The sequence below is a fragment of the Vulpes lagopus genome, chromosome 5 (assembly GCF_018345385.1).
Source record: "Vulpes lagopus strain Blue_001 chromosome 5, ASM1834538v1, whole genome shotgun sequence".
Taxonomy (NCBI): domain Eukaryota; kingdom Metazoa; phylum Chordata; class Mammalia; order Carnivora; family Canidae; genus Vulpes; species Vulpes lagopus.
The window spans coordinates 38,879,255-38,902,561 of record NC_054828.1 but is presented as its reverse complement, the minus strand read 5'-3'; the positions used below and the strand labels follow the sequence as shown (position 1 = coordinate 38,902,561).

Sequence of the window (23,307 nt, the reverse complement as noted above, 5' to 3'; positions counted from 1 at the left end):
ATTCTAAACAACTATTCTAGATCCTATCCCATAAAAACCAGTTTTATATCAATTTAAAAGAAACCCCACCTTGAAATCTATATCAGAGTGAGTTTTAGTTATTTACCTTTTCTAGTCGAAGAGTCTCCATATTGCTGAAGGTCAAGGGAAGAATAGATAGAGACCTAGTTAAAAATCAATGTCTTGGGCAGCCCCGGTGGCGCAGCGGTTTAGCGCCACCTGCAGCCTGGGGTGTGATCCTGGAGACCCAGGATCGAGTCCCACATCGGGCTTCCTGCATGGAGCCTGCTTCTCCCTCTGCCTGTGTCTCTGCTTCTCTTTTCGCTCTCTCTGAATGAATAAATAAATAAATCTTTTTTTTTTTTAATTTTTTTTAAATTTTTTATTTATTTATGATAGTCACAGTGAGATAGAGAGAGAGAGGCAGAGACACAGGCAGAGGGAGAAGCAGGCTCCATGCACCGGGAGCCTGACGTGTGGGATTCGATCCTGGGTCTCCAGGATCGCGCCCTGGGCCAAAGGCAGGCGCCAAACCGCTGCGCCACCCAGGGATCCCAATAAATAAATAAATCTTTTAAAAAAAAATCAATGTCTTCAAATGTCTTCCGTATATATAAACTGAGGGATGATACCAATATCCTCACAGTTGTAAGTATGAAATGAAATAATGCCTGTAAAGCAGAGAGCACAGTGTAAAGTACTTGTATATGTTGTGATAATGGTATATTATTTTTGTTACTAGTTTTTAACTATACTTAATTTGGAATAATGAGTTCAGATGCCTATGATCAGGGAGGAAGACAGGATGTGTTGTATCCTGTTTCAGAGTTTGCTAAGTGTTCATCAGAACTCACCACTGTAGAATAATAGTTTTGTATGTGTTAAAGTTAGAGAAAAATTTACAGATGTTGTTATAACTGGTACAAAATTACATGCCATTGATGGTGTTTCTTTAGAAAAACTATTTTTCTCAGTAATTGGAGGAGAGGAGGGGCACCTGAGTGGCTCAGTAGTTGAGTGTCTGCCTTTGGTTCAGGTTATGATCCTGGAGTCCTGGGATCGAGTCCCGCATCGGGCTCCCTGCATGGAGCCTGCTTCTCCCTCTACTTCTGTCTCTGCCTCTGCCTTCTCTGTGTGTCTCTCATGAATAAATAAATAAAATCTTTTTAAAAAAATTTAGAGGAGAGGAAAACTGAAAAGTATTCTTTTGCCAACTAAATTTTTGTGCAGATTAACACAGCAGGGCATCATTTTGTACAGGTTAACACAGTTTAATGTCTGCTAAATCTTAGCTGTGATACACTAAAAATAATAAATTTGTGTGAAAACAAACCAAAAGAAAGATTAAGATCTCCTTTTTGTATATCACAGTATTAGTTAAGGATCTTCAGTTCTAGGCACTGAAAACCCAGCGTCTGCAACAGTGAAAGGAGGAAATTAGTTACTTACAAGTATCTAGGGAGTTCACTACCTGTGAACTAACAGCCTTATCAGATTCTGTCTCCTTGCATTTCTCTAAGATTTCAGATTTCCAGAAAATGTCTCGTTGGCCAGACTTAGGTCTCTTACTACACTTTGGCTAAGCAATATGATCCCTCGGTTGACAGACCCACCAGAATGACAGAAAAGGAGGAGGATTTTTCCAAAAGTTAATCAAAATGTGATCAGCAGGAAGGATGGATATTAACAAAGAAATGCACATATTTTTGCTACAGACATTAAAACACCCTTCTTACTTCAAGTCTTAAGGAAAACCCAAATCACTGTATGTCAGTCTGTCCTGTAGTATGGCCAGAAAGCAAAAGATAGGAATAGGCATACCTGAAGAAAGCCCCTAAATTTCATGGACATCGACTTTTCCCCCAAGCTGTTTATAATAAAATAAGAGTGGCAAAGGTACTACAAAGAGGTCTCATGTACCCTTCGCTCAATTTTCCCTAGTAGCTACATTTTCAAAACCAGAAAATTGAAATCTATACAACATGCGTATAATTCTGTGTCATGCTATCACACAGTAGATTCCTGTAACCAACCACCAACACAATCACAATACAGAAATAATCCCATCATCACAAAACTGACTCTGTGTGGCCCTATTATAGTCACGCCTCCCTCCCTCTCCTTCACCACCACTATCCTCTGACAACCACTAATTTGTTCTCCATCTCTAGAACTCTCATTTCAAGAATGTCATATAAATGGAAATGGGAATGAGTGACCTTTTGTAATTGGCTTTTTTCACTCAGAATTCTTTTAAGTTGTCCCAAGTTGTTGTACATGAGACTGTTTTTTCTACTTTGATCTTTTTTTTTTTTCAATATTGGAAGGAAGATTACAGCATACATTTTTATGAAAAGGCTAGAATCCACCCCCTTCAGTGCCAATTGAACATTCCCAAACTTTAAGGTTGTCTGAATCTTAGTCTTTCTGTAACTATAAATGTGGCAGTTAGATCATCATGACAGTGTATGTATGTGTTCTTTTAAAAGTCGTATCTGGAAAGAAAAATGATACTTTTAGGAAAATACTAAAGTTGAAAATGAAAAAGTGGAAGTGAGTTGGTAAGATTCAAATAAACTTACCTACAGAGCAGTTGCTGATCAAGAACTGTTTTTTTTTTTTTTATTCTGATTTCCCTATTTTATGTATTCTATTTAAAGATTCTTATTTATTTGAGGGAGAGAGAGAGAGAGAGATCATGTGTGCTTGGGCACATGTGTAGAGGGGGAGGAGCAGAAGAGAAGGGAAAGGGACTAGCAGACTGGGTGCTAAGTGTGGAGCCCGTGGTGAGGCTCAATCCCATGTGCCTGAGATCATGACCTGAGCCAAAATCAAGAGGCTAGGGGCACCTGGGTGGCTCAGATGGTTAAGCATTTGCCTTTAGGTCAGGTCATGATATCCACGTCCTGGGATCAAGCCCCACACTGGGCTCCCTGCTCAGCAGAGTCTGCTTCTCCCTTTCTTCTGCCTCTCCTGCTTGAGTGCACACTCTCTCTCAAATGAATAAATAAAAAATCTTTTTAAATAATCAGTCAAGAGTTTGACTTAACTGACTGACCACCCAGGTGCCCCAACATTCTGATCATTTAGAACTGAAATTATAAGAGTGTCTGAACCCTAGATGGATGATGGGAACCAAGTGCATAGACCAGGCTTACAGGATGTCAAGTAGGAATTTTCTTTTGCGACTTAGCTACTGTTAAGACCCAAACTGAAGGGTCACCTGGATAGCTCAGTGGCTGAGCGTCTGCCTTTGGCTCAGGTTGTGATCCTGGGGTCATGGGATCGAGCCACATCAGGTTCCCCACGGAGAACCTGCTTCTCCCTCTGCCTATGTCTCTGCCTCTCTCTGTGTGTATCTCATGAATAAATAAGTAAATAAATCTTTTTTGGGGGAAAAAAAAAGATCCAAACTGAAAATAAAAGGCGCAGTGTGTTCCATATTCTAAATTTATAAAGTAACCAGCAGTTGGGGTCAGCCACTGTCCTGTAGGACTCTCTCTGAAAGGCCCATAGTTAGAGGACTAGTTCAGTCACTCATTACGTCTTCTCAAAGGAGGTTAGAAGTGGGGGAAGACAGTCCCTGGGGAGTAGTGAATGTATTCTTTCTCTCAAGGCTAGTATGTGAGGGAGGGGAGCTTAAGTAAATCTTTTGAAAAGTAGACATTTTGCCTCTGGATGTATGGCCTCCTTGGGTAGCAGATTTGCCGGTACACCTTACGTGCTACAGGAATATAAGAAGAGAACTGAGTGGAGATGAATGAGTGGAGTACACCTAGGTGGAGAAGCTGAAGTAGAGGTGAAGTCCTCACTTGGCTGCAGGCGTTGATTCTGGGAGTTAGTTCTAAGAATATATGAGATTGGCAGCCCCAGTTGTCCCAGAATTGCAGTGTTAATAGGATTTTTCTCTCCATTGGTGCCCGCGGATCTTGGTCATGCCACTTCGAAGAATGAAGAAATAGACCAGACAGTGGTGGGCAGCAAAGCAAGGTTTATTGAGATTAAGCGATAGTAAAATGATAGTACAAAACTCCTGAAGAGGGAGGAGACCCAGAAGGGTTGCCCTCTAATGTTAGTTCTTGAGATGAACTAAGGACAAACTTAGAGGCTTTACTACAGAAAAGGTTTTTGTTCCACGAACAGTAATATTGTTAATAGATAAAAACACTACAAAGTAAAATACGAGATTTTTGAGGTGCCTGGCTGGCTCAGTCAGAAGAGCATGCAACTCTTGATGTCTTTAGGGTCATGGGGTGTAGAGATGACTTAAATAAATAAGCAAAACCTTTAAAATCTGCATATAAGATTTTGATCTCATTGGCATATAGAAGTAGCCTAGACCAAACGAATTGTCATGCTGTGCTAGTAATTAGTAACGGCTAATTTGCTGCTTTGGACATGATAGTCTTTAGTTTATGAAGTTTTATCTTTTGGATTTCAGGATTTTGGCTGTTTTTTTTGTTGTTGTTGTTGTTTTGTTTTTTTTTATGATAGTCACAGAGAGAGAGAGAGGCAGAGACACAGGCAGAGGGAGAAGCAGGCTCCACGCACCGGGAGCCCGATGTGGGACTCGATCCCGGGTCTCCAGGATCGCGCCCTGGGCCAAAGGCAGGCGCCAAACCGCTGCGCCACCCAGGGATCCCTTGTTTTTGTTTTTTTAAGATTTTATTTATTCATGAGAGACAGGAACACAGGCAGAGGGAGAAGCAGGCTCCATGCAGGGAGCCTGACCCAGGACTCGATCCTGGGTCCCCAGGATCAGGCCCTGGGCTGAAGGTGGCCCTAAACCACTGAACCACCAGGGCTGCCCTTTTGGCTGATTTTAGTAGGACGTTTTAACCTCCTAACAGAATACTGTGCCCTAATTTCATTCACAAACCACACTTTTTTTCATGAATGGTAGGAAGACAGACTGCTGATTCACCAGGTGAGTGAGTCACCTTAAATTTTTCTGGTAGTAATTTTAGGCCTGCTAGAATATGAGTATCTTCTTTGTCATGCTACAGTTCAACTAACCAAGCTCTAAATCACCTCATTTTTATTGTGGGTAAGTTAAATGACAAAGGAAATCAATTCCATGCACATTGCCTGCAGATTTGGACTGTTGAGAATTTGTAATAATTTTTATCCTAGAAATCTGTTTGGTGTGTATCTTTTTATACCTTCCTCTGTGAGCACAACTGTGCCATACACCACGTTAGTGTATGTATGGGCTTGTTGTACGAAAAACGAGAACTATTTCATTCTGCAAATTGTTTTAGAGCCTGATACATAAGGACCATTTTCTCACTTAACTGCCTCTTCCTCTTTAATGACTGTATTGTATTATCATGTATTTAATCCATTTTCTACTCCCAGCTTTTGACTGTTAAAAACAATGTTAACAATCTTTTACAAATACGTGTATATTTATAGAATAATTACTGTGTAAAAGATCTGCTCATATTTGTCATTTTAGTGGGCACTGCCCTCCAAAGTCTTGTGTTATCTCTTTCACACAAACCCTGACACTTCTTACATCTTTGATGGTAAAATAAATTTTGTAAAAGATTATTGCTCTTCTTGGGATGCCTAGCCGGCTCAGTCGGTAGAACCTGCAACTCTTAATCTCAGAGGTGTGAGTTCAAGCCCCAGTCTGAGATAGGAGCCTAGATAGATAGATAGATAGATAGATAGATAGATAGATAGATAGAAGTAAAATTAATTGTATTTCTTTAATGAGACTGTCTCCTTGTACATTGGCTATTTGTATGTTTTTGCCAGCTGCCGGTATTTTGCCAGTTTCCTGTTGTGTTATGAAGGAGTTCCATTTTTATGATTTTCTTATTTTAAATGATATTTTGAAGTATGCCAGTCGAAGATTATTTTTTTAAATAGTTCCTTTTTTCTTTTAACATTTTTATGCTTTTATCTTTTACATTTAGATTTGTAGTATAAGATAGAAAATTTATGGTTACTTTTATATAAAGTGTTGATGTAAAGATGGAGCTTAATTTTCAAGATAATCTATGTTTTCTCCATTGATTTAAGATGAAATCTCATATATTTTTTTTTCAGTAAAGTCCGCCAAAGAAATTATTTCTATCAGAAAATGGACAAATTATCACAGTAATTATTATACTCAGCTTGGAGGTTTCTTTATTAAAAAAATTCTGACACATGTTAAAATTTTAAGAAAGACTTTATTGAGAACTGTTGGATAGGTGTCAAGACTCCAAGTACCCCCAAGACTGCTGGGGATATTTAGCCAATAAGTGGAATGGGGGGAGGTGTTAGTGCGTAGAAGATAACTAAGAGGAGACATCAAGGATAGGGGATTCTTGCCGAAAGCAGGGAGCCTGACTAGGCTCCATCCCAGGACCCCGAGATCATGACCTGAGCCAAAGGGCAGATGCTTAACCAACTGAGCCACCCAGTTGCTCCTAAAATGGAAGGATTTTGAAGGCAGAAAAGGGATGGGACAAGGAAGGCCTAAACAAAAAAGATTATTTCAGATAAGATCATCTTTGTTTAAGAAAAGGCAGGGGTCTATCATGCAGTTCATTTTACTATTACTGATCAGTTAATTCCTAATTAACTGATTGAAGGTCACATTCCTGGGAATTAAGTCCCAATTTGCAGCTTTGGAGGCAGTTGACTTCATTTTGGCCTGTTCCTATTTTAACAATAGGAACCAAAATTTTTAGTGTGATCAGATAGAAAAATTCAGCTGTTGGGGCGCCTGAGTGGCTCAGTCAGTTGAGCCTCTTGATTTTGGCTCGGGTAATGACTCGTGAGTTGTGGGATCAGCTGGGCTGGGCTCTGCGCCCGGCAGGGAGTCTGCTTGAATATCTGTCCCTCTGCCTCTATGCTCACTTGGTGCACACATGCATGGTCTCTCTAAAATAAATCTTAAAAAAAAAAACCCAGCTGTTTAGTAAAATTTCAGTAATCCTAAGTTTGAAAATATCAATATGATCTCATGATCTGTTTCTCTTTAGAAAATAAGCCTATTTCCTAGCTCTGGCCACAAAACCCCCTAATCATTAATCAACCTAGTAGAGATCAGTACTTTAGTGCCCAGATTATGGTTTCTGGATATCATTTCCTGCTAGGAGAACCAGGTCTTTGTAGAGAAAAGGCTGATTTCAGGTTTAGGCCAAGAAATGTATGTGATAAACCTAATTCATATTGTCCTACCAGAAACTAAGGATGCTATAGTTGTGTTAAAGGATTTCTTTTGAGTCCAAATAGCTTTATGTTGAAGTAAAGCTATTTTGAGCACCAGTTAGATTAAAACCATTAAATTTGTTGAAATTCATTGGTTCATAATGGCATTGTTTTAAAAATTCACTGTTCACTTTTGGAGGATAGGAAGGAAACATTCTTCTGAAGGAGGGAAGGCTTTTCTGTATGAAGTATTCCAGGTAATAATGAAGAAAAAGTGAGTGTCACCATTTTGCAAACCGTTTTTAAAAATAGTTCATCACAGAAAGAGAAAACTGACCATAATTGAAGGAAATACACATCACTTATGTTGTGCTCAAAAATTAGACTTCAATAAAATCAAGCCTCTAGATCTAATGGCTACTTTACAGGACATAGTGGAGCCAAAGAATGCCACTACAGCGATGCAGTCAGAGAAGGAAGGCCACTCTAGGTGCCACTACAAAACCAAGTAGCCAGGCCTGCCCTCCCTCCCTCCCTCCCTTTAATTTTTAAAGGGCAAGGAATTTTAAAAGAGAGTGGAGAGAATTTAGAGATTTTTTTTAAAATTTTTTTTCCATAGAATCTTTTACCTTTAAGAGCCACATGAACCAAATGCAGTGTGTGATCATCATGTTGAACCAGGTTCCAAACACCCAACTTACAAAATATTAGGGGGAATTTGTTTTTTTTGTTTTGTTTTGTTTTTTTGTTTTTTGTTTTTTGTTTTATTAGGGGGAATTTGAACATTACTGTATATTTTATATTTTAACTGCAATGGATTTTTATGGCCAATGTCATTCAGGTTTTTTAAATAAGAGATTTTTCTCTTTTAGAGTTACATAGTAAAATATTCATGGGTGAAATATGTCTGGGATTTGCTTAAAATAATTGGAGGATGAGGAAACAGGAAACATGGGCGGACAAAAAAATGGAAGGATTATGCATATGTCTTTGTTGGAGAGGTGATTGATTCATGGGGACTCCTTATACTAGTCACTAGTTGTGTCCATATCTGAAAATTTCCATAGAAGTTGTTCAGAGGAAAAATGTGATTTCTTTTCTGTAAGGATACCTTGTTTGTACTCATTGGCTGTAATTTTCAATTACATGTTTGTTTTGTTTTATTGTTCTTTAGATTGCCCCAGTGGAAAATGATAATAGCTATGATGAACTGAAGAGAGATGCAAAGTTATGTTTATCACTAATGTCTCAGGGCTTGCTTTACCCTCATCAAGTGCCTTTGGTACTTCAGGTGCTAAAACAAGTAAGACTGTCTAACAAATATTTATATGTCTTGGTTAGAATTCGGTTACCCATTCTGAGAACTTCACAAAGTCGGCTGTAGTGCACACAGTAACTGAAATTTGTTTTTCATTTTGAGTTTTCTTTTAGTATGAGAGAAGATATATATTGACTGAAGAAACAGACCTAGATTCTGTACCCGTCTCTGTCACCAACTTCTGTGACCTTGGGGAGGTCATTCAACCCCCAGATTTTCTATATATGCAAAGAGCTAATTAGTGAAGCGCCTTAGATACAAACTGCTTATGAGGGGGGAGGGTGGCCATTCCCTTTTACTATTTCCCCTTTATTAAATTCATGTGTATTTCCCAATCTCTGGTTTACAAAAAGAAAGAAAGGAAGGAAAAAGACCTAAGGTATTGTGTATTTTCTAGCTGCATTTTTAGTATACTATGTGCTCAGCCTTTACTCATGTCATACATGTGTTATATAATATAAAAAATGGACCTGTTCCCATGGTTTTCGGGTTTTTAAGTTGAATTATCAGTGAAAAATATTTTTTTAACAGCCCAGTTTTTTTGTGTGATGGAACTTAGCAGTTCTCAGTCATTGCTTTCCTCTACCTGCCACCTAGTAAAATAAAATAATAACTCTTAGAGGAGACAAAACTATTAATTAGACGTCATTTATAAAGTTGACTTTTATCTGTGTTTTCCTTACCCTTACCCTAACTTTACCTGAGATAGTTCGTGCAGCCTTTTATTTAGAAGGAACTATAACACAAGCTTGCTCTAACCATGCCTGTAAAAGTAGAGTTATAGTAGAAGATATGATTTATGTGTAATTCCTGTCTGTCACCTCATGCTCTTGTCAGACTGTTTCCATTGTTTCTACTTCTTTTCACTCACAGACAGCAAGAAGCAGTTCTTGGCATGCTAGATATACAGTGCTGACCTACCTCCAGACCATGGTATTTTATAACCTCTTTATTTTCCTAAACAATGAAGATGCGGTTAAAGACATCAGGTGGCTGGTTATAAGTCTTTTGGAGGATGAACAACTAGAGGTAAAATTTCAGATACCGCAAATCAAAATATATTTAGAGAAAGCATCATCCCCCCTTCTTTGAGAAATATTTATGCACTGATGAGTTTTCTTAAAGCATAAATTATTGGGCAGCCCCGGTAGCGCAGCAGTTTGGCGCCGCCTGCAGCCTGGGGTGTGATCCTGAAGACCTGGGATCAAGTCCCACATCGGGCTCCCTGCATCGAGCCTGCTTCTCCCTCTCCCTGTGTCTCTGCCTCTCTCTCTCTGTGTCTATGAATAAATAAATAAAATCTTTTTTTAAAAAAAAAGCATAAATTATTAAAAATAACTTCAATTTTTGACATTACCCCTTGTGGTTAGTTTGGATGTGATTTCCTATCATACAAATGGAAACAAACATTGGGCATGTTCTTGTGGCATCTCTTTGCAGTAGGGCAGGTAACATTTGTGAACCAAAGTTTTTTTGAATGTGAAATTGCAGGTGATACTATTTATTTACCTTACTGATTTCTAAAGAACTCCTGGAAATGTGTATAAAGGCAGTTTCAATTTCAAGAGAATAAAAATCGAGGGGCACCTGGGTGACTCAGTCAGTTAAGTGTCTGGCTCTTGCATTCAGTTCAGATTATAATCTCAGGGTGGTGAGACTTAGCTCTGACCAACATCAGGCTCTGCACTGGGTGTGGAGACTGTTTAAGATTCTCTCTCCCTCACCCGCTCCACTTTGTGTAGACCTGGGCACGCTCTCTCAAAGAATAAAAACCTATACACAAATGCTGTTACCCAGTTAAGACTCTTGCCCCTTTTTGTTTTCCTTGGTAGAGAAATTAAAGGCCACTTTGTGGTGAGGTTACATTAATATTTTATACAAAAAGATCTGTCTCTTAGTTAATATAGTCTAATGTAAGAAAAGCATGTTGTAATAAATATGGAAGAAGATAACACTTGTGAAATTGGCCTTCGGTAAAGAAAATGTAATTGAAATTTTTGTGAAATTTGTACTTTTTTAATTTTATGAGTTTTCTACATAGTGGAGCACTCCCAGTAATTTTATATCCTCTTTGAGAGCACTAAAGATAGTCTTCATAGGAAACTAAGAATGAAAATTCCCTCCCTCCCCTAAGGATGCCCCAATCATTTTGCAGTCCAGCTTTCTTGTGTTCTGGGGGGCAGATATGGATAGCCCCTCCGGTACTCACACACATTGGGTTATAACAGCTACAACAGGCTTACGATCTTTACAGCTATCTGTACTTGTTTGAACTTGTATTTTTTTTTTAATAACTAAAGGAATAGAAATGAAAAGGTAGAATCTTAGAAATCTTGAAAATCAGGGGTATCCCTGGGTGGCTCAGCGGTTTAGCACCTGCCCTTGGCCCAGGGCATGATCCTGGAGCCCCAGGATCGAGTCCCACGTCAGGCTCCCTGCATGGAGCCTGCTTCTCCCTCTGCCTGTGTCTCTGCCTCTCTCTCTCTCTGTGTGTGTGTGTGTGTGTGTCTCTATGAATAAATAAATAAATACATAAAATATTTTAAAAAAACACATTGCAAAATGGAAAGAAATTATGTAAATTAAGATTTTTAGTACAATAGTGAGAACTTGAAAGCATTCTAATCAGCAGTTGAATCTAAAAATGAATCATGGTATGAAAGAGAATAATGCAACCAAGTATGAAGTAGTAAAACAATTTATAATTCATTTAATGGTATAATGAAAATATTAAGTACCTAAAAACCGTCAAACTAAAACAAAAGAAAAAACCTTTTGAAGCAATAAATAGCAAAATATTTAGGTGGAGATTTTTTTCCAAATTATTATTGACTATGAGTATTTAGCAAGAATTTTATGATACCTCTGAGATCATAACATTTTACTGGTTTTTGTTTGTGTATCTAAAACTTGGGTTCCCATTCCATTTTGAAATGCACTGTTCTACCCTCTGCATTTGATACTTCCATAAACTGTGTGTGTAGTCTGACATCAGCCTGTGAAAGTCCTAAAAAGTAAACTGGATATAAATCTCTACCAACACATGCCAGTTATACAAATCGATTGTTCTATGTCTCTATTACCAACGAAAATAACCACAGCAATAGTTTTAAGAGATGTGGAGTCCAGGAAAAATTCATTTTAATGTTAGGCTCTGGCGCTGCCTGATAAGGACAACTGCCAGTCAGTGGGAAAATAATTTATGAAGAGCATTAATTTTGTATGAAATAGTTTCAGCATTTACTTTCCACAACCCCAGTGCAGTGGCTCTCATCCATTTTCAAGTCACAGACCTGTTGAGAATCTGATGAAATCTCCCTGAGGAACTCGCATAAGAGCCTAAGTCTGGGAAAGTCATCCCATGTGTCCCCCGCCTACCACCACCACCCTCCCAGCCTCCAGGGTTCTCCCCAGGCTTAGGATCTCTGCTCTAAAAGAAGTGATTGTCTCTGCAGGTTCGAGAAATGGCTGCTACCACCCTGAGTGGTCTGTTACAGTGTAACTTCCTTACCATGGACAGTCCTATGCAGATTCATTTTGAGCAACTTTGCAAAACAAAACTCCCGAAGAAAAGAAAGCGAGACCCTGGTTCTGTAGGAGATACGATTCCTTCTGCAGGTAACAAGGCTGGTATAAAATACCACATGCTTTTGGGAATTAACCAGGCTTATGCAACAAGTATTTATTGGTTGTGGGGCGCCTGGGTGGCTCAGTCGGTTGAGCATCTGCCTTTGGCTCAGGTCATGATCCCCGGGTCCTGGGATTTAGCCCCACATTGGGCTCCTTGCTCAGTAGGAGGTCGCTTCCTCCTCTGTCCCTTACCCTGCCCGTGGCTTATGTGCTCTCTCTCTCTCAAATAAATCTTAAAAAAAAAAAAAAGAATATTTGGATGTATCTAGGTCTTTGCTGGGTACTGAGAATAGTTGTCCCTGCTATTAATGAGCTTTGCCTACAGCAGGCAAGACCTGGAACGTAAAAGCGAAAGTGGAGAGGTATGCAGGAACCTGTGCACTGCAGCAGACCACAACTGATAGGGTAAAAATGGTGCCTGCCCACCTGAAACCACTTTATACAGAGAGGCATGCAGAATGAGTTGAGTTGGAGAGTGTAAAATATTTGTGTTTAGATTTTATAGCTTAGGTGTAGATGTAAAAGGAAAATACCAAGAAAACAAAACAAGCCTTGCTTTCATTTGAAGAGGGGACTGTTCACTACTTCACAGGGCATTTGGTGAGAGGTTGAGAAGAGTCATCAACGGGAGCTTCTACTCTAATTGAGCATGAAGATAAACATAGATCTGAGGACTATGTCACATTTAAAGAGACGTTTAAACTTGATTGTGTCGTGCCCTGGTCCATAGGATAGGATCTATGGACTTGTGATCCATAGACTTGTGATCTCGGGGTTGTAAGTTCATCCAGGACTTGTGATCTCGGGGTTGTAAGTTCAAGCCCCACGTTAGGTGTAGAGATTACTTAAGAATAAAATCTTCTTTTTAAAAATAAACACAATCGCAAAAAGCCATCTGACCTTGCCACTGCTGCCTACAGTCACAGGAAGAATGGAAAATATATAGAAAGACTCAGTAAGTAGGAAGCTTATTTGGATTTACAAGAATTACTTGGAATGTGAAGCTCTTAAATGCTGACTACAAGAGGGTCTTAATTTAGTCATTTACTTTCCTAATGGCAATTACTAATAAAATACCAATGAATATTCTAGTTGCTTTGCTTGAAAATTCTATTCTGTAATAATTACCAAAGTAGTTTGGGTCTTTGTTATCCAAATGGCATTATTTATAATTCTGTTTCATATTCTTTTCTTATTGACTTCAATTCCCCAGGCACCGTATTTCATGTATACACACATAATACGCGCACACACACACACACACACACCTTAATGAAAAACATGAGAATTTGAAAGCAGAAACTATCATTGGAGAAGGAATAGATCTAAAAAAAAAAGAAAGAAAAGAATTAGAGACCCCGTAGAATGCAGTTGTTTTGAGAAATGCAGACATTCTTCATATACAGTATGTTCTTGCCTCATGACTTGATACATTCTGTGTGGAGTAGTCCCATCCAGAAAGGTGGGGTGTGATTTTGATTAGAGATTGTTTTAGGGGGCACTTGGGTGGCTCAGTGGTTGAGCATCTGCCTTTGTCTCAGGTTGGGATCCCAGGGTCCTGGGATTGAGTCCTGCAGCAGGTTCCCCGTAGAGAGCCTGCTTCTCCCTCTATGTCTCTGTGTCTTTCATGAATAAAGAAATAAAATCTTTAAAAAGAGAGCAAGAGACTGTTTTAGGATCAGGAATTGTACTTTTGCATAAGATATGAATTGATCAAAACTATCATTATGTAAGTTCTAGCAAATAGGTGACACATTTCTGACCTGTCATATGATGTGTCATTGAGGGTCAGCTATAAGATGTCTTTTAGTTCAGCCTCAAAATCATGTTTTTGGTGTGTGTGTATACAGATCCATTTTTATTTTTTTTTTAAGATTTATTTATTTATTCATGAGAGAGAGAGAGGCAGAGACATAGGCAGAGGAGAAAGCAGGCTCTTCACAGAAGCCCGATGTGGGACTCGATCCCAGATCCTGGGATCACAACCTGAGCCGAAGGCAGCCACCCAACTGCTGAGCCACCCAGGCATCCCCAGATGCATTTTTAATGCAGAAATTCACACTTTGGAAACAATTAGATTAATCAAAAACTAGTTCTATTTTACCATAACATGTGCCAGAGAGTCCTCTAAATATTTGCACATTTATTGGCGGGGCTTTTTTTTTTTTTTTTTTTTTTTGCTCTGTTTTTCAGAGTTGGTCAAACGTCACGCGGGGGTGCTGGGACTTGGTGCATGTGTTCTTTCTAGTCCCTATGATGTTCCCACCTGGATGCCCCAGCTCCTTATGAATCTCAGTGCACATCTGAATGATCCGCAGCCTATTGAGGTAAAATTATTCCATATTAGTTTCTATGCCTACATATTTTATCAGTGATGTTTTGTAAGAAATCATTTTATTAGTAGTTTCCTGTCACTCTGGACCTTCTGCTTTGATAGAGCTGCTGCCGCTCCTGCCTCTGCTGGGGCTAAGCCTACTCAAGTAATTAGTAACATCTTATGGAGGGAGGCCTTGTTTTCATGTATATTTGAGATCTTTTTGGTAGGAAGGAAATACTAAAGCTTCTGTCTCTCCCAGTCCAGTGGAAGTAAAATATGTCAGTGTTGTCAGGATAGTTCCATCTTCTTTGATTTTACTAACATTTTATATCTAGGAAGTGTCTAACGGGGAGCTAATACTAAAAAAGAAATTGTGATGGTATTATTTTGAGAACAGCTGTGTCTAAATGACTGAAGAGACCAATGGCTTTGTGCTTCTCGCCTTGGTAAAGAGCTAGAGGTGTGTCTTGAAACTGGTTTCATAATGCGGTGTAAGGGCCAGTAGCCTGTCCCCGAGTGCAGCTAGTCACTTTAAAGAGGTGAGCGGGGCAGCCCGGGTGGCCCAGCGGTTTAGCGCAGCCTTCAGCCCAGGGGGTGATCCTGGAGACCCGGGGTCGAGTCCCACGTCAGGCTCCCTGCATGGAGCCTGCTTCTCCCTCTGCCTGTGTCTCTGCCTCCCTCTCTCTCTGTCTCTCATGAATAAATAAATCTTTTTTTAAAACAATGAGCTTTGGGAAGTTACAGTTGGCTTGTTGGTTTTGCAGCACTCGGTGAGATCTGAAGTCTGGAGGGATTTTTACTTGGCTGAAGTTATCCTCCTGAGTATAATCCTAGTCTTTGAGAGGTTAAAGTAAAATGTGTGTGGGTTGCTCCTCTACAGATGACTGTAAAGAAGACCTTATCCAATTTCCGAAGGACGCACCATGACAACTGGCAAGAACACAAACAGCAGTTCACAGATGACCAGCTGCTCGTTCTCACCGATCTCCTTGTGTCACCGTGCTATTATGCATAGAAGGGTAAGTCAGCAAGATTCGGGGTTTCAGGAAGTCTGACATCCTTGGCAGATGTCATGGGTTTGATGATTGAGAAGTGACTGTTCATAAGTTTTCTTTTTGCTGACATTCTCAGCTGTCCTCCTTATTTAGACAATTAAAAAAAAATGTTTTAATGCAACTTATGCTGTGACCAGTGGAAGTAAGTTCCCTGAGAACTTTTCCCTGCTTCTCTGCTTCAGGTATCAAGCAGAGATTTGAAGTGACTGCTTTTGGACGTTTATAAACGAGTAGGCTTAGTATCCTGGGAGTGGTTAAAAGAAATTTTCTTTGTTGCCTGCTGAGTGGGGCCTAAGCGTTTTGGGTCGCCCGGAAAACCCTAGGTCCTATACAGGCATGAGAACATTTCATCTGAATTCTTAAGTATTTATTTTCCATCCCGAATTAAAGAGGAAAACCCAGAAACCTTTCTGCTAGGTTAAGAAAAATAAAGTAAATTTCACTTATTGGGCTTTAGAGTTGGATGACCTGTTGTCTAACTGAAATTTTTTTCCCTCCCTGATACAGATGAATAGTCCTCACTTCAAGCTCTTTTCATCAAAAATTCCAGATCCTCAGGTACCATCTGTGGCGGCTCTCTGCAGGTTTTAAAACTCTGCCTCCGTTGAGCTCTCATCATTTTGGTGGCTTCTGTGTTTGGTCCCATTAGTCTCCGTTCCACAGGTTCTCAGCTGCCATTTGATTACCTAACTTGTCTGGAAACTCTCCAGAATATTGATCACTTTTTCTTTGAGGCATCTGACAAAGCCACAATGTCTCAGACTAGGAATAATTACCCAATATGATCATGGCATCCAAGACCAAGCAGAGTCTAGGAACTCATTGAGAAACAGTTTACTTGTAATGGAGAATACCTATCTGTAATACAGGTCCCGTCATTTCATTCATCTCAAATTATTTTGAATTTTTTCCAAATGGCTGTTGGGTGTAGATGGTAGTAGGGCTGTGGGCCATAAATCGAAGCCTTTGAGAGCCTTGGGTCTGGAGAGCCATGAAGAGGGAAGGAAAAGAGGGCAAGTCTTTGAACCTAACCAAGGACCTGATGGATTGCTCCACCGAGACACAGAAGTGAAGGCTGTGTCCACGTGCTTCCCACAGACTGGAGTTTTTGGTGCTGAATGGAAAGAGCAATTGCTGAAAAACCGGGGGTTTGGTGAATAAATTTTTGATTGTTGTGTGTGTATACAATGTGTGATTTTGAAAATAAACAACAACAACGATAAAAACCCTGACTGGTTGATTTTTACCTGTATTCTTTACATAATACTGTTTGATCAGCCCTCTTTGAAAACTGTTATACTTCACCTAATGGAAGAATGCTGTGTTTGTGGAAATTCTGTAAGGTTTTCTTTCTTTTTTTTATTTTTCTTTCTTTTTTCTTTTTTTTTTTCTTTTTTTTTTTTGCCTGCAGAATCGTTGAGAGACTAATAAGTCTTTATATTTAATTGACTTGTTTATTAATAAATGTTATATAGATGTAAAAGACTGTATAAACTGTAGAGATAGCATTGGCAAGACTTTGTACAGATGCAACCTTTTACACAGCACCATTGTGTAATTAATTTGTAAAGATTCACGTGTAGCTCTTTATTATAGTGACTTTGGCTTTTGTACCAATTGAATGCCATTTTTTTTGTGTTTTTAAATTATTTTCTCTATTCATGTTACAAAAGCTGAGGTGTGGGGTTTTTTTTTTTTTGTTTGAGTTCATTTATCGTTAGAATGTCTGGATTTTTATGTAATTTTCTTGTGTGCATCCCTAAATGCAAACACCACCTGTTTGCCTATGACAAGTTTATAGAATGCAAGGTATCTTCTAGGTTAAAGTAATTCACAAGTTGGTGAATATCATCTTGCAGCACACCCTGTACAGTCTTCCTTAAAGGAACACTACAGTATATTTTTTAGTATCTACTTGCTGAATGACTCCATACAGACCGAAGCACAGCAGAGGTCCTGGTACAGTATTGAATTGTCAGCGTACACAGGCGTAATCCCTGTATAGAGTAGTGCCAAACTGATGATTTCAATTGTGTAACTAGTTTAAAACCCAATAAATGGATTGTTTTTAACACCTGGCTTTTGTCTTCATTAAGAAGAGAAGACAGTCGTATAGGCAGTAACTCTCGTGGATTCCGTTTGCATCCATAGATCTGAATCCATAAATGCATGCCCTCCAACCGGACCGAATTATCCAGAGCAGACCTGTCCAGTACAGTAGCCAGTAGCTTCATATAACTATTTACATGTAAAGTAAAATCTCATTTCCTCAATAGCCACATTTCAGATGTTCATTAGCCCCTTGTGGCTAGTGGTTCACCTTACTGAATAGCACAGATGAATATTTTTTTATAACAGCCAAGTTCTGTTGGGCAGCACTGGTCTAGATCATTGATTCCCAAATTGATGTGCCTAAGAATCACATGACTTTGTTAAAGTGTGAATTTTCTCTTTTTTTTTTTTTTTAAAGATTTTATTTATTTATTCATGAGAGACACAGAGAGGCAGAGACACAGGCAGAGGGAGAAGCAGGCCCCATGCAGGGAGCCCGATGTGGGACTTGATCCCGGGACTCCAGGATCACACCCTGGGCCGAAGGCAGGTGCTAAACCCCTGAGCCACCCAGGGATCCGTGAATTTTAATTCTTGCTGCTAGCTCATGATGTCGATGTCTGCCTGGCCCGGAGATCACACTTTAAGTATTAGAGCTTTATGTTACATACTAGCCGCTTGAGCTTTTTCTAAAATAAGCTGCACAGGGATCCCTGGGTGGCGCAGTGGTTTGGCGCTTGCCTTTGGCCCAGGGCGCGATCCTGGAGACCCGGGATCGAATCCCACATCAGGCTCCCGGTGCATGGAGCCTGCTTCTCCCTCTGCCTATGTCTCTGCCTCTCTCTCTCTCTCTCTCTCTCTCTCTCTCTCTGTGACTATCATAAATAAATAAAAATTTTAAAAAATAAAATAAAAAATAAAATAAGCTGCACAAAACTATGCCTTACTTAGCAAGTTTCCTAAAGCGGGAACTTTATTTATTTATTTTTTTTTAAGCGGGAACTTTAAAAAAGATACTGGGCACCTGCTGTGGCATTTTGGATCAGAATTTCTCTGGTTGGGGCTCAGGTATCAGTATCTTTTAAAGATTTATTTTATTTTTAGAGCACAGCACGCTTGTGTGAGTTGAGGAATGGACAGCAGGAGAGGGAGAAGAGGATCCAAGCAGACTCCCTCCTGAGCACAGAGCCCCAAACCGACTCCACGTGGGGCTCAATCCCAGAACCCTAAGATCATGACTGAGCTGAAACGAAGAGTCCCCGACGCAACCCACTGAGCTATCCAGATGCCCCAGGCATCAGTTTTTAAAAGCTTCATAATGTTTCCGTTGTGCATCAGAATTGAAAACCTCTGGCACAGATTCTTAGGGCCCACCCTCTATAGACCTAAAAACAGGATTCTTTAATCTCAGTGTTTTGGGGTTTTTTTTTTAAGATTTTATTTATTTTTTTATGAGACACACAGAGGCAGAGACCCAGGCAGAGGGAGAAACAGGCTCCATGCAGGGAGTTCGAAACGTGGTACTCGATCCTGGGTCTCCAGGATCAGGCCCTGGGCTGAAAAGCGGCGCTAAACCGCTGAGCCACCCGGGCTGGGCTGCCCCCTTTAATCTCAGTCTTTAACCTTTGCCCCATTTGATTCTGACCCCAGGTGTAGATGCTGCTTATTACCTTGATACACCGATCTGGTTATACTATAAATTACTAAGTTCCCTAAATTTTCTACCGGTGGCCTCAAAAGTGGAAGGGCTGGGGGAGAGAAAAGGGGTGGGTGCTTACTATTGTCTAAGGTAGTTCTTAAATGTATGTTGTTGTTAAAAAAGGATGGAGAAATGGGCACCTGGGTGGCTCAGTGGGTTAAGGGTCTGCCTTCAGGTGAGGTGATGATCCCAGGGTCCCAGAGCGAGCCCCGCCTCCGGCTCCCCCTCAGCGGGGAGGCTGCTGCTCCCTCTGCCCCTCAGCCCGCTCCAGCTCTTTTGCTCTCGCTTGCTCTCTCAAAATCTTTAATAGAAGAAAAAGAACAGAACCACAGCAGCGGCAACTGCTAAGGATGGGGAAGGCAGGCCCTTTGGGCCCATATGGGAGAGCGTTAAGGTAAGTTTCTAGGTCGGGGGCGGGGAGTCTCTTTAAGGTTGTTGTGGCTAATAATCTAGTTTGTGAATGGATCCTTTAAAAAGACAAAGACTTTGCAAATTGCATTTCAATATTTAGGAAGACCATTTGCCCTCCTAGTCTTTTAATGTGAATGAAAGTTTTAGTGAAAAAAATAATAGGATGAGAAAGCTGTTTTCAAATACCCCCGATACTTGGTGTTGCCAAGCCCTTTAGGTTGTAGGCCAGTTGTGATTTAGTAGTGTGGCCAGAAAAGATTACTGAGGAATTTTGTGATACTAAAAAATCCACTTTTTCCACATAGTCTTCATAGTTATTTTTGTGTACGAAGACCACTGTCTTGTTAAACTAATTGTTTGGAGTATTTCTCCATATTGTTGAACATCAAGGTTTTGTTTTCTCTACTACAAATTACACTGTGATGAATATTTTCATATCTTCATGCTTAAAACTTTTTTCTTCAGCTATTTCCTCCGGATAAATTATGAGGAATAAAATTTTAGGTCAGGAATCTAGACATTGTAATTGCTCTAATGCATCGCTTTCCTCCACCTGCACACGTATCAACTTGCATTGCCAATGATAGTATTAGAATGCTGGTTTCCTTGCAAATTGATAGCCCACGTGTGTGTGTGTGTGTGTGTGTGTGTGTATAGTTTTGGGGTTGTTTTATTTTCATATATACATTTTTTGGAGAGAGTGTGAGTGGGGGGAAGACAGAGGGAGAAAGAGAATCCCAAGCGGACTCTCAACAGTCCCCAGATCACAATCTCAGCCCAATATCAAGAATCCAACGCTTAACCAACTGAGCCACCCAGGTGCCCCAGAGCATTCGTATTTTAACATTTATAGTCAGACTTTCTTTTTCCTTTACAATTTTCTCTCTTTTTTTTCTTTTCTTTCTTTCTTTCTTTCTTTCTTTCTTTCTTTCTTTCTTTCTTTCTTTTTTTTTTACTACTAAGCCTTTGTTCAATTTGGCACCACTAGCTGGTACATTTTGTAGACAATTCTAGTAGCTTTAGCGTTGCTGATGGTACTAACTGATCTTTTGTGTAGAATCTTTTACAACTTGGGAATTGTGGGGTGTTTTTTTTTTCCCAGTATAATTTATCTCAAAGATTTATTAACTGAGGGCCACATTCTAGCCCAAACCTATTGTAATCTGTCATATGGCCAGAGGCCTGGAAATCCGCTAGCAATGATTTATTCAGCAGCTAATTCATATGGAAGGAGAGAGAGAGAACTTTGGTTAGAATTCTCTAAGCAGGGATCCCTGGGAGGCGCAGTGGTTTAGCGCCTGCCTTTGGCCCAGGGCGCGATCCTGGAGACCCGGGATCAAATCCCACGTCGGGCTCCCGGTGCATGGAGCCTGCTTCTCCCTCTGCCTGTGTCTCTGCCTCTCTCTCTCTCTCTCTCTCTCTGTGACTATCATTTAAAAAAAAAAAAAAAAGAATTCTCTAAGCAGTAATGGGCCTTCTCTTTCAATTGCTTATTTCTAAGGCCAGAGTTCATAACTGACAACCTAGAACTGCACTGCAGGTGGTTGGGGAATGGAGTATTATGTGGGAATTAACTGGAAGTTTCTGTGTAGTTTTTTCTATACAATTCTAAAAGCCCCGTCAACACCTGGATTGAATGCCTTCATGAATTATCCAGTTCTTTCATTTTTCTCTCAATGTAAGCACAGGATACGGGGGTAGATGTGCTACACGTAAATCAAATTCTTTGGTACTTGTTGGTAGCCAAAATAGGGACTACTGTAGCAATATTCTAGGTTGTTGTTGTTTTTTTTTTTAAGATTTTATTTATTTATTTACGAGAGACACAGAGTAAGAGAGAGGCAGAGACACAGGCACAGGGAGAAGCAGGCTCCATGCAGGGAGCCCCATATGGGGCTCGATCCTGGTACTCCAGGATCACACCCTGGGCCCAAGGCAGACGCTCAACCACTGGGCCACCCAGGCGTCCCTATTCTAGGTATTTAACTTGCACGAAATTTTCTGGATTTCTGGCGCCAGGGCGAAGGAAAGGGCAATCACCCAGTGTTCTCTATTTCTGAATAGTACCCCCGAGTTTAGAAAAATGGGAAGATCCTAATTCCCAGTTCGGGGCCACGAGGTTTAACTGGTCTGCTTTGTGCCCAGAAGAGGAAACACACTTAGGAACGTTGTTTATGGCTTTGAGACTCAAATTAAGCCACGAGTTCCTTTTGGGCACGTTGTGGACATAATTAAGAATGAGGGGACAGTCGTTTTCTGTGTTCCTGCTTGGCCAAAATTAGCTGCGCACACAGCGCACTGCCTTTCGGTTCTGCAGTCCACGCGGCGGCCCTGCCCGGCCCTGCCCGGCCCTGCCCTGCCCTCCCCTGCCCGCGGCGGTTGGCGCACCTGCACCTGCACCTGCACCTGCACCTGCACCTGCGGGCTGGGCCTCCTTTAGTGGCACTTGGTTTCCTGGCAGCGACTCCCCTCCGCCCCCCCCCCCCGTGACCTCGGGGCTTTGGGGCGGAGGAGGAGGAGGCAGATGCGTGGTTCTCTGATTTCCCAGTAAAGACCGAGGCGCCCTAATTCTGTTACAACGACCGGCCTGCAAGCCGGGTCTCGAGGCCGCGGGTGCCCGCCGCCCCCGCCGCCCCCGGTGTCCCCGCCGCCCCCGGTGTCCCCGCCCCGCCCCGCCCGCGGCCCCGGGGCTCCGCGCCGCCCCCCGCCCCCCGCCAGGCCCCGCGGCGCCAGCGGCCCGGGCTCCGGGGGCCCCGCGAGGCGCGAGTGTCCGGCGCAGGGGGCGGCGCCCTCGGCGTCTCGGTGCCTGCGCCTCGGCGGCCCGGCTCGGCGGCTCCGGGATGCGCGGCGGCGGCGGCGGCGAGGATGCCCGGGCGGCGGGCGGAGCGGGGGTCCGGGCCGCGAGACGCCGGAGGGGGGCGGCGCCGCGGCCGCCGGGCAGGTGAGAGGCGGCGGGCGGCGGGGGGCGCCCCGCGGGGGCCGGGAGGGCCGGGCGGGCGGCGGCTGCGCTGCTGCTGCTCCAGGCCCGGGCCGCGCACCTGCTGCCCCGGCGCGGCCTGCGGGGGGGGGGGGGGGGCTCGCCCCGGCCGGGCCCCGCGCTCTGGGGGGGCCGCCCGCGCCCCCGGCCCCGCCAGCCCTCGGCCGCGTCGCCGACGGGCCCCCCGCCCGCCTAGGCCCTGGGCGGCCTGACCTTCCGCAGCCCGGCGGGGGGGGGGGGTGCCCGGCTGGGGTCCAGCTCCCCTCCCCGGGCCCCTCCGCAGCCGCACGGAGCCAGCTGCCCCGCTCCCCGCCCCAGCTGGGGCCAAGGAGCTGGGCTCGGGCTGGCCAAGCCGGCGCGAAGCTTAGTGACCTTGGGCGAGTCATGGGACCTCCCTGCGGGGAAAATAGTAGGGAGCCTGCCCCCCCCCCCCCCCGTTAGACCATGCAAACGCCTGTCCTGGAGGAATTTAAGGCCCCCGGGGGGCGGGCGGGGGGGATGAGTCGGAGGAATCGATGCCTGGAGCTGACTTGCAAAGGCTCGGCCAAGGTGCTTCGGGATGTCCTGGGGTACCAAGGAGCACGCCGGAGGGTCGCTGGAGGGTCGCAGGCGCCTCGCACGGCCTGATGACAAGTCCTTGCCTTTTGCCACTGTGCACAAGTCTCCATGTACGGTCCCTTGCCTGCTGGTTACTTCAGG

The 23,307-nt window shown here is 42.4% G+C and overlaps 1 protein-coding gene across 1 annotated transcript in view; it reads left to right on the top strand.

Annotated features, from left to right (window-relative positions):
- PSME4 (proteasome activator subunit 4) overlaps positions 1-17,541 on the top strand; it is a 107,433-nt gene extending 89,892 nt beyond the window's left edge. Inside the window, exons 42-47 of the mRNA XM_041755079.1 lie at positions 8,324-8,452; positions 9,341-9,496; positions 11,923-12,085; positions 14,291-14,424; positions 15,295-15,433; positions 15,977-17,541. Of these exons, the coding sequence (XP_041611013.1) occupies positions 8,324-8,452; positions 9,341-9,496; positions 11,923-12,085; positions 14,291-14,424; positions 15,295-15,429 (717 nt within the window). The 3' untranslated portion in view covers positions 15,430-15,433; positions 15,977-17,541. The remainder of the gene's footprint in view (positions 1-8,323; positions 8,453-9,340; positions 9,497-11,922; positions 12,086-14,290; positions 14,425-15,294; positions 15,434-15,976) is intronic.
- Positions 17,542-23,307: the final 5,766 nt, after the last annotated feature.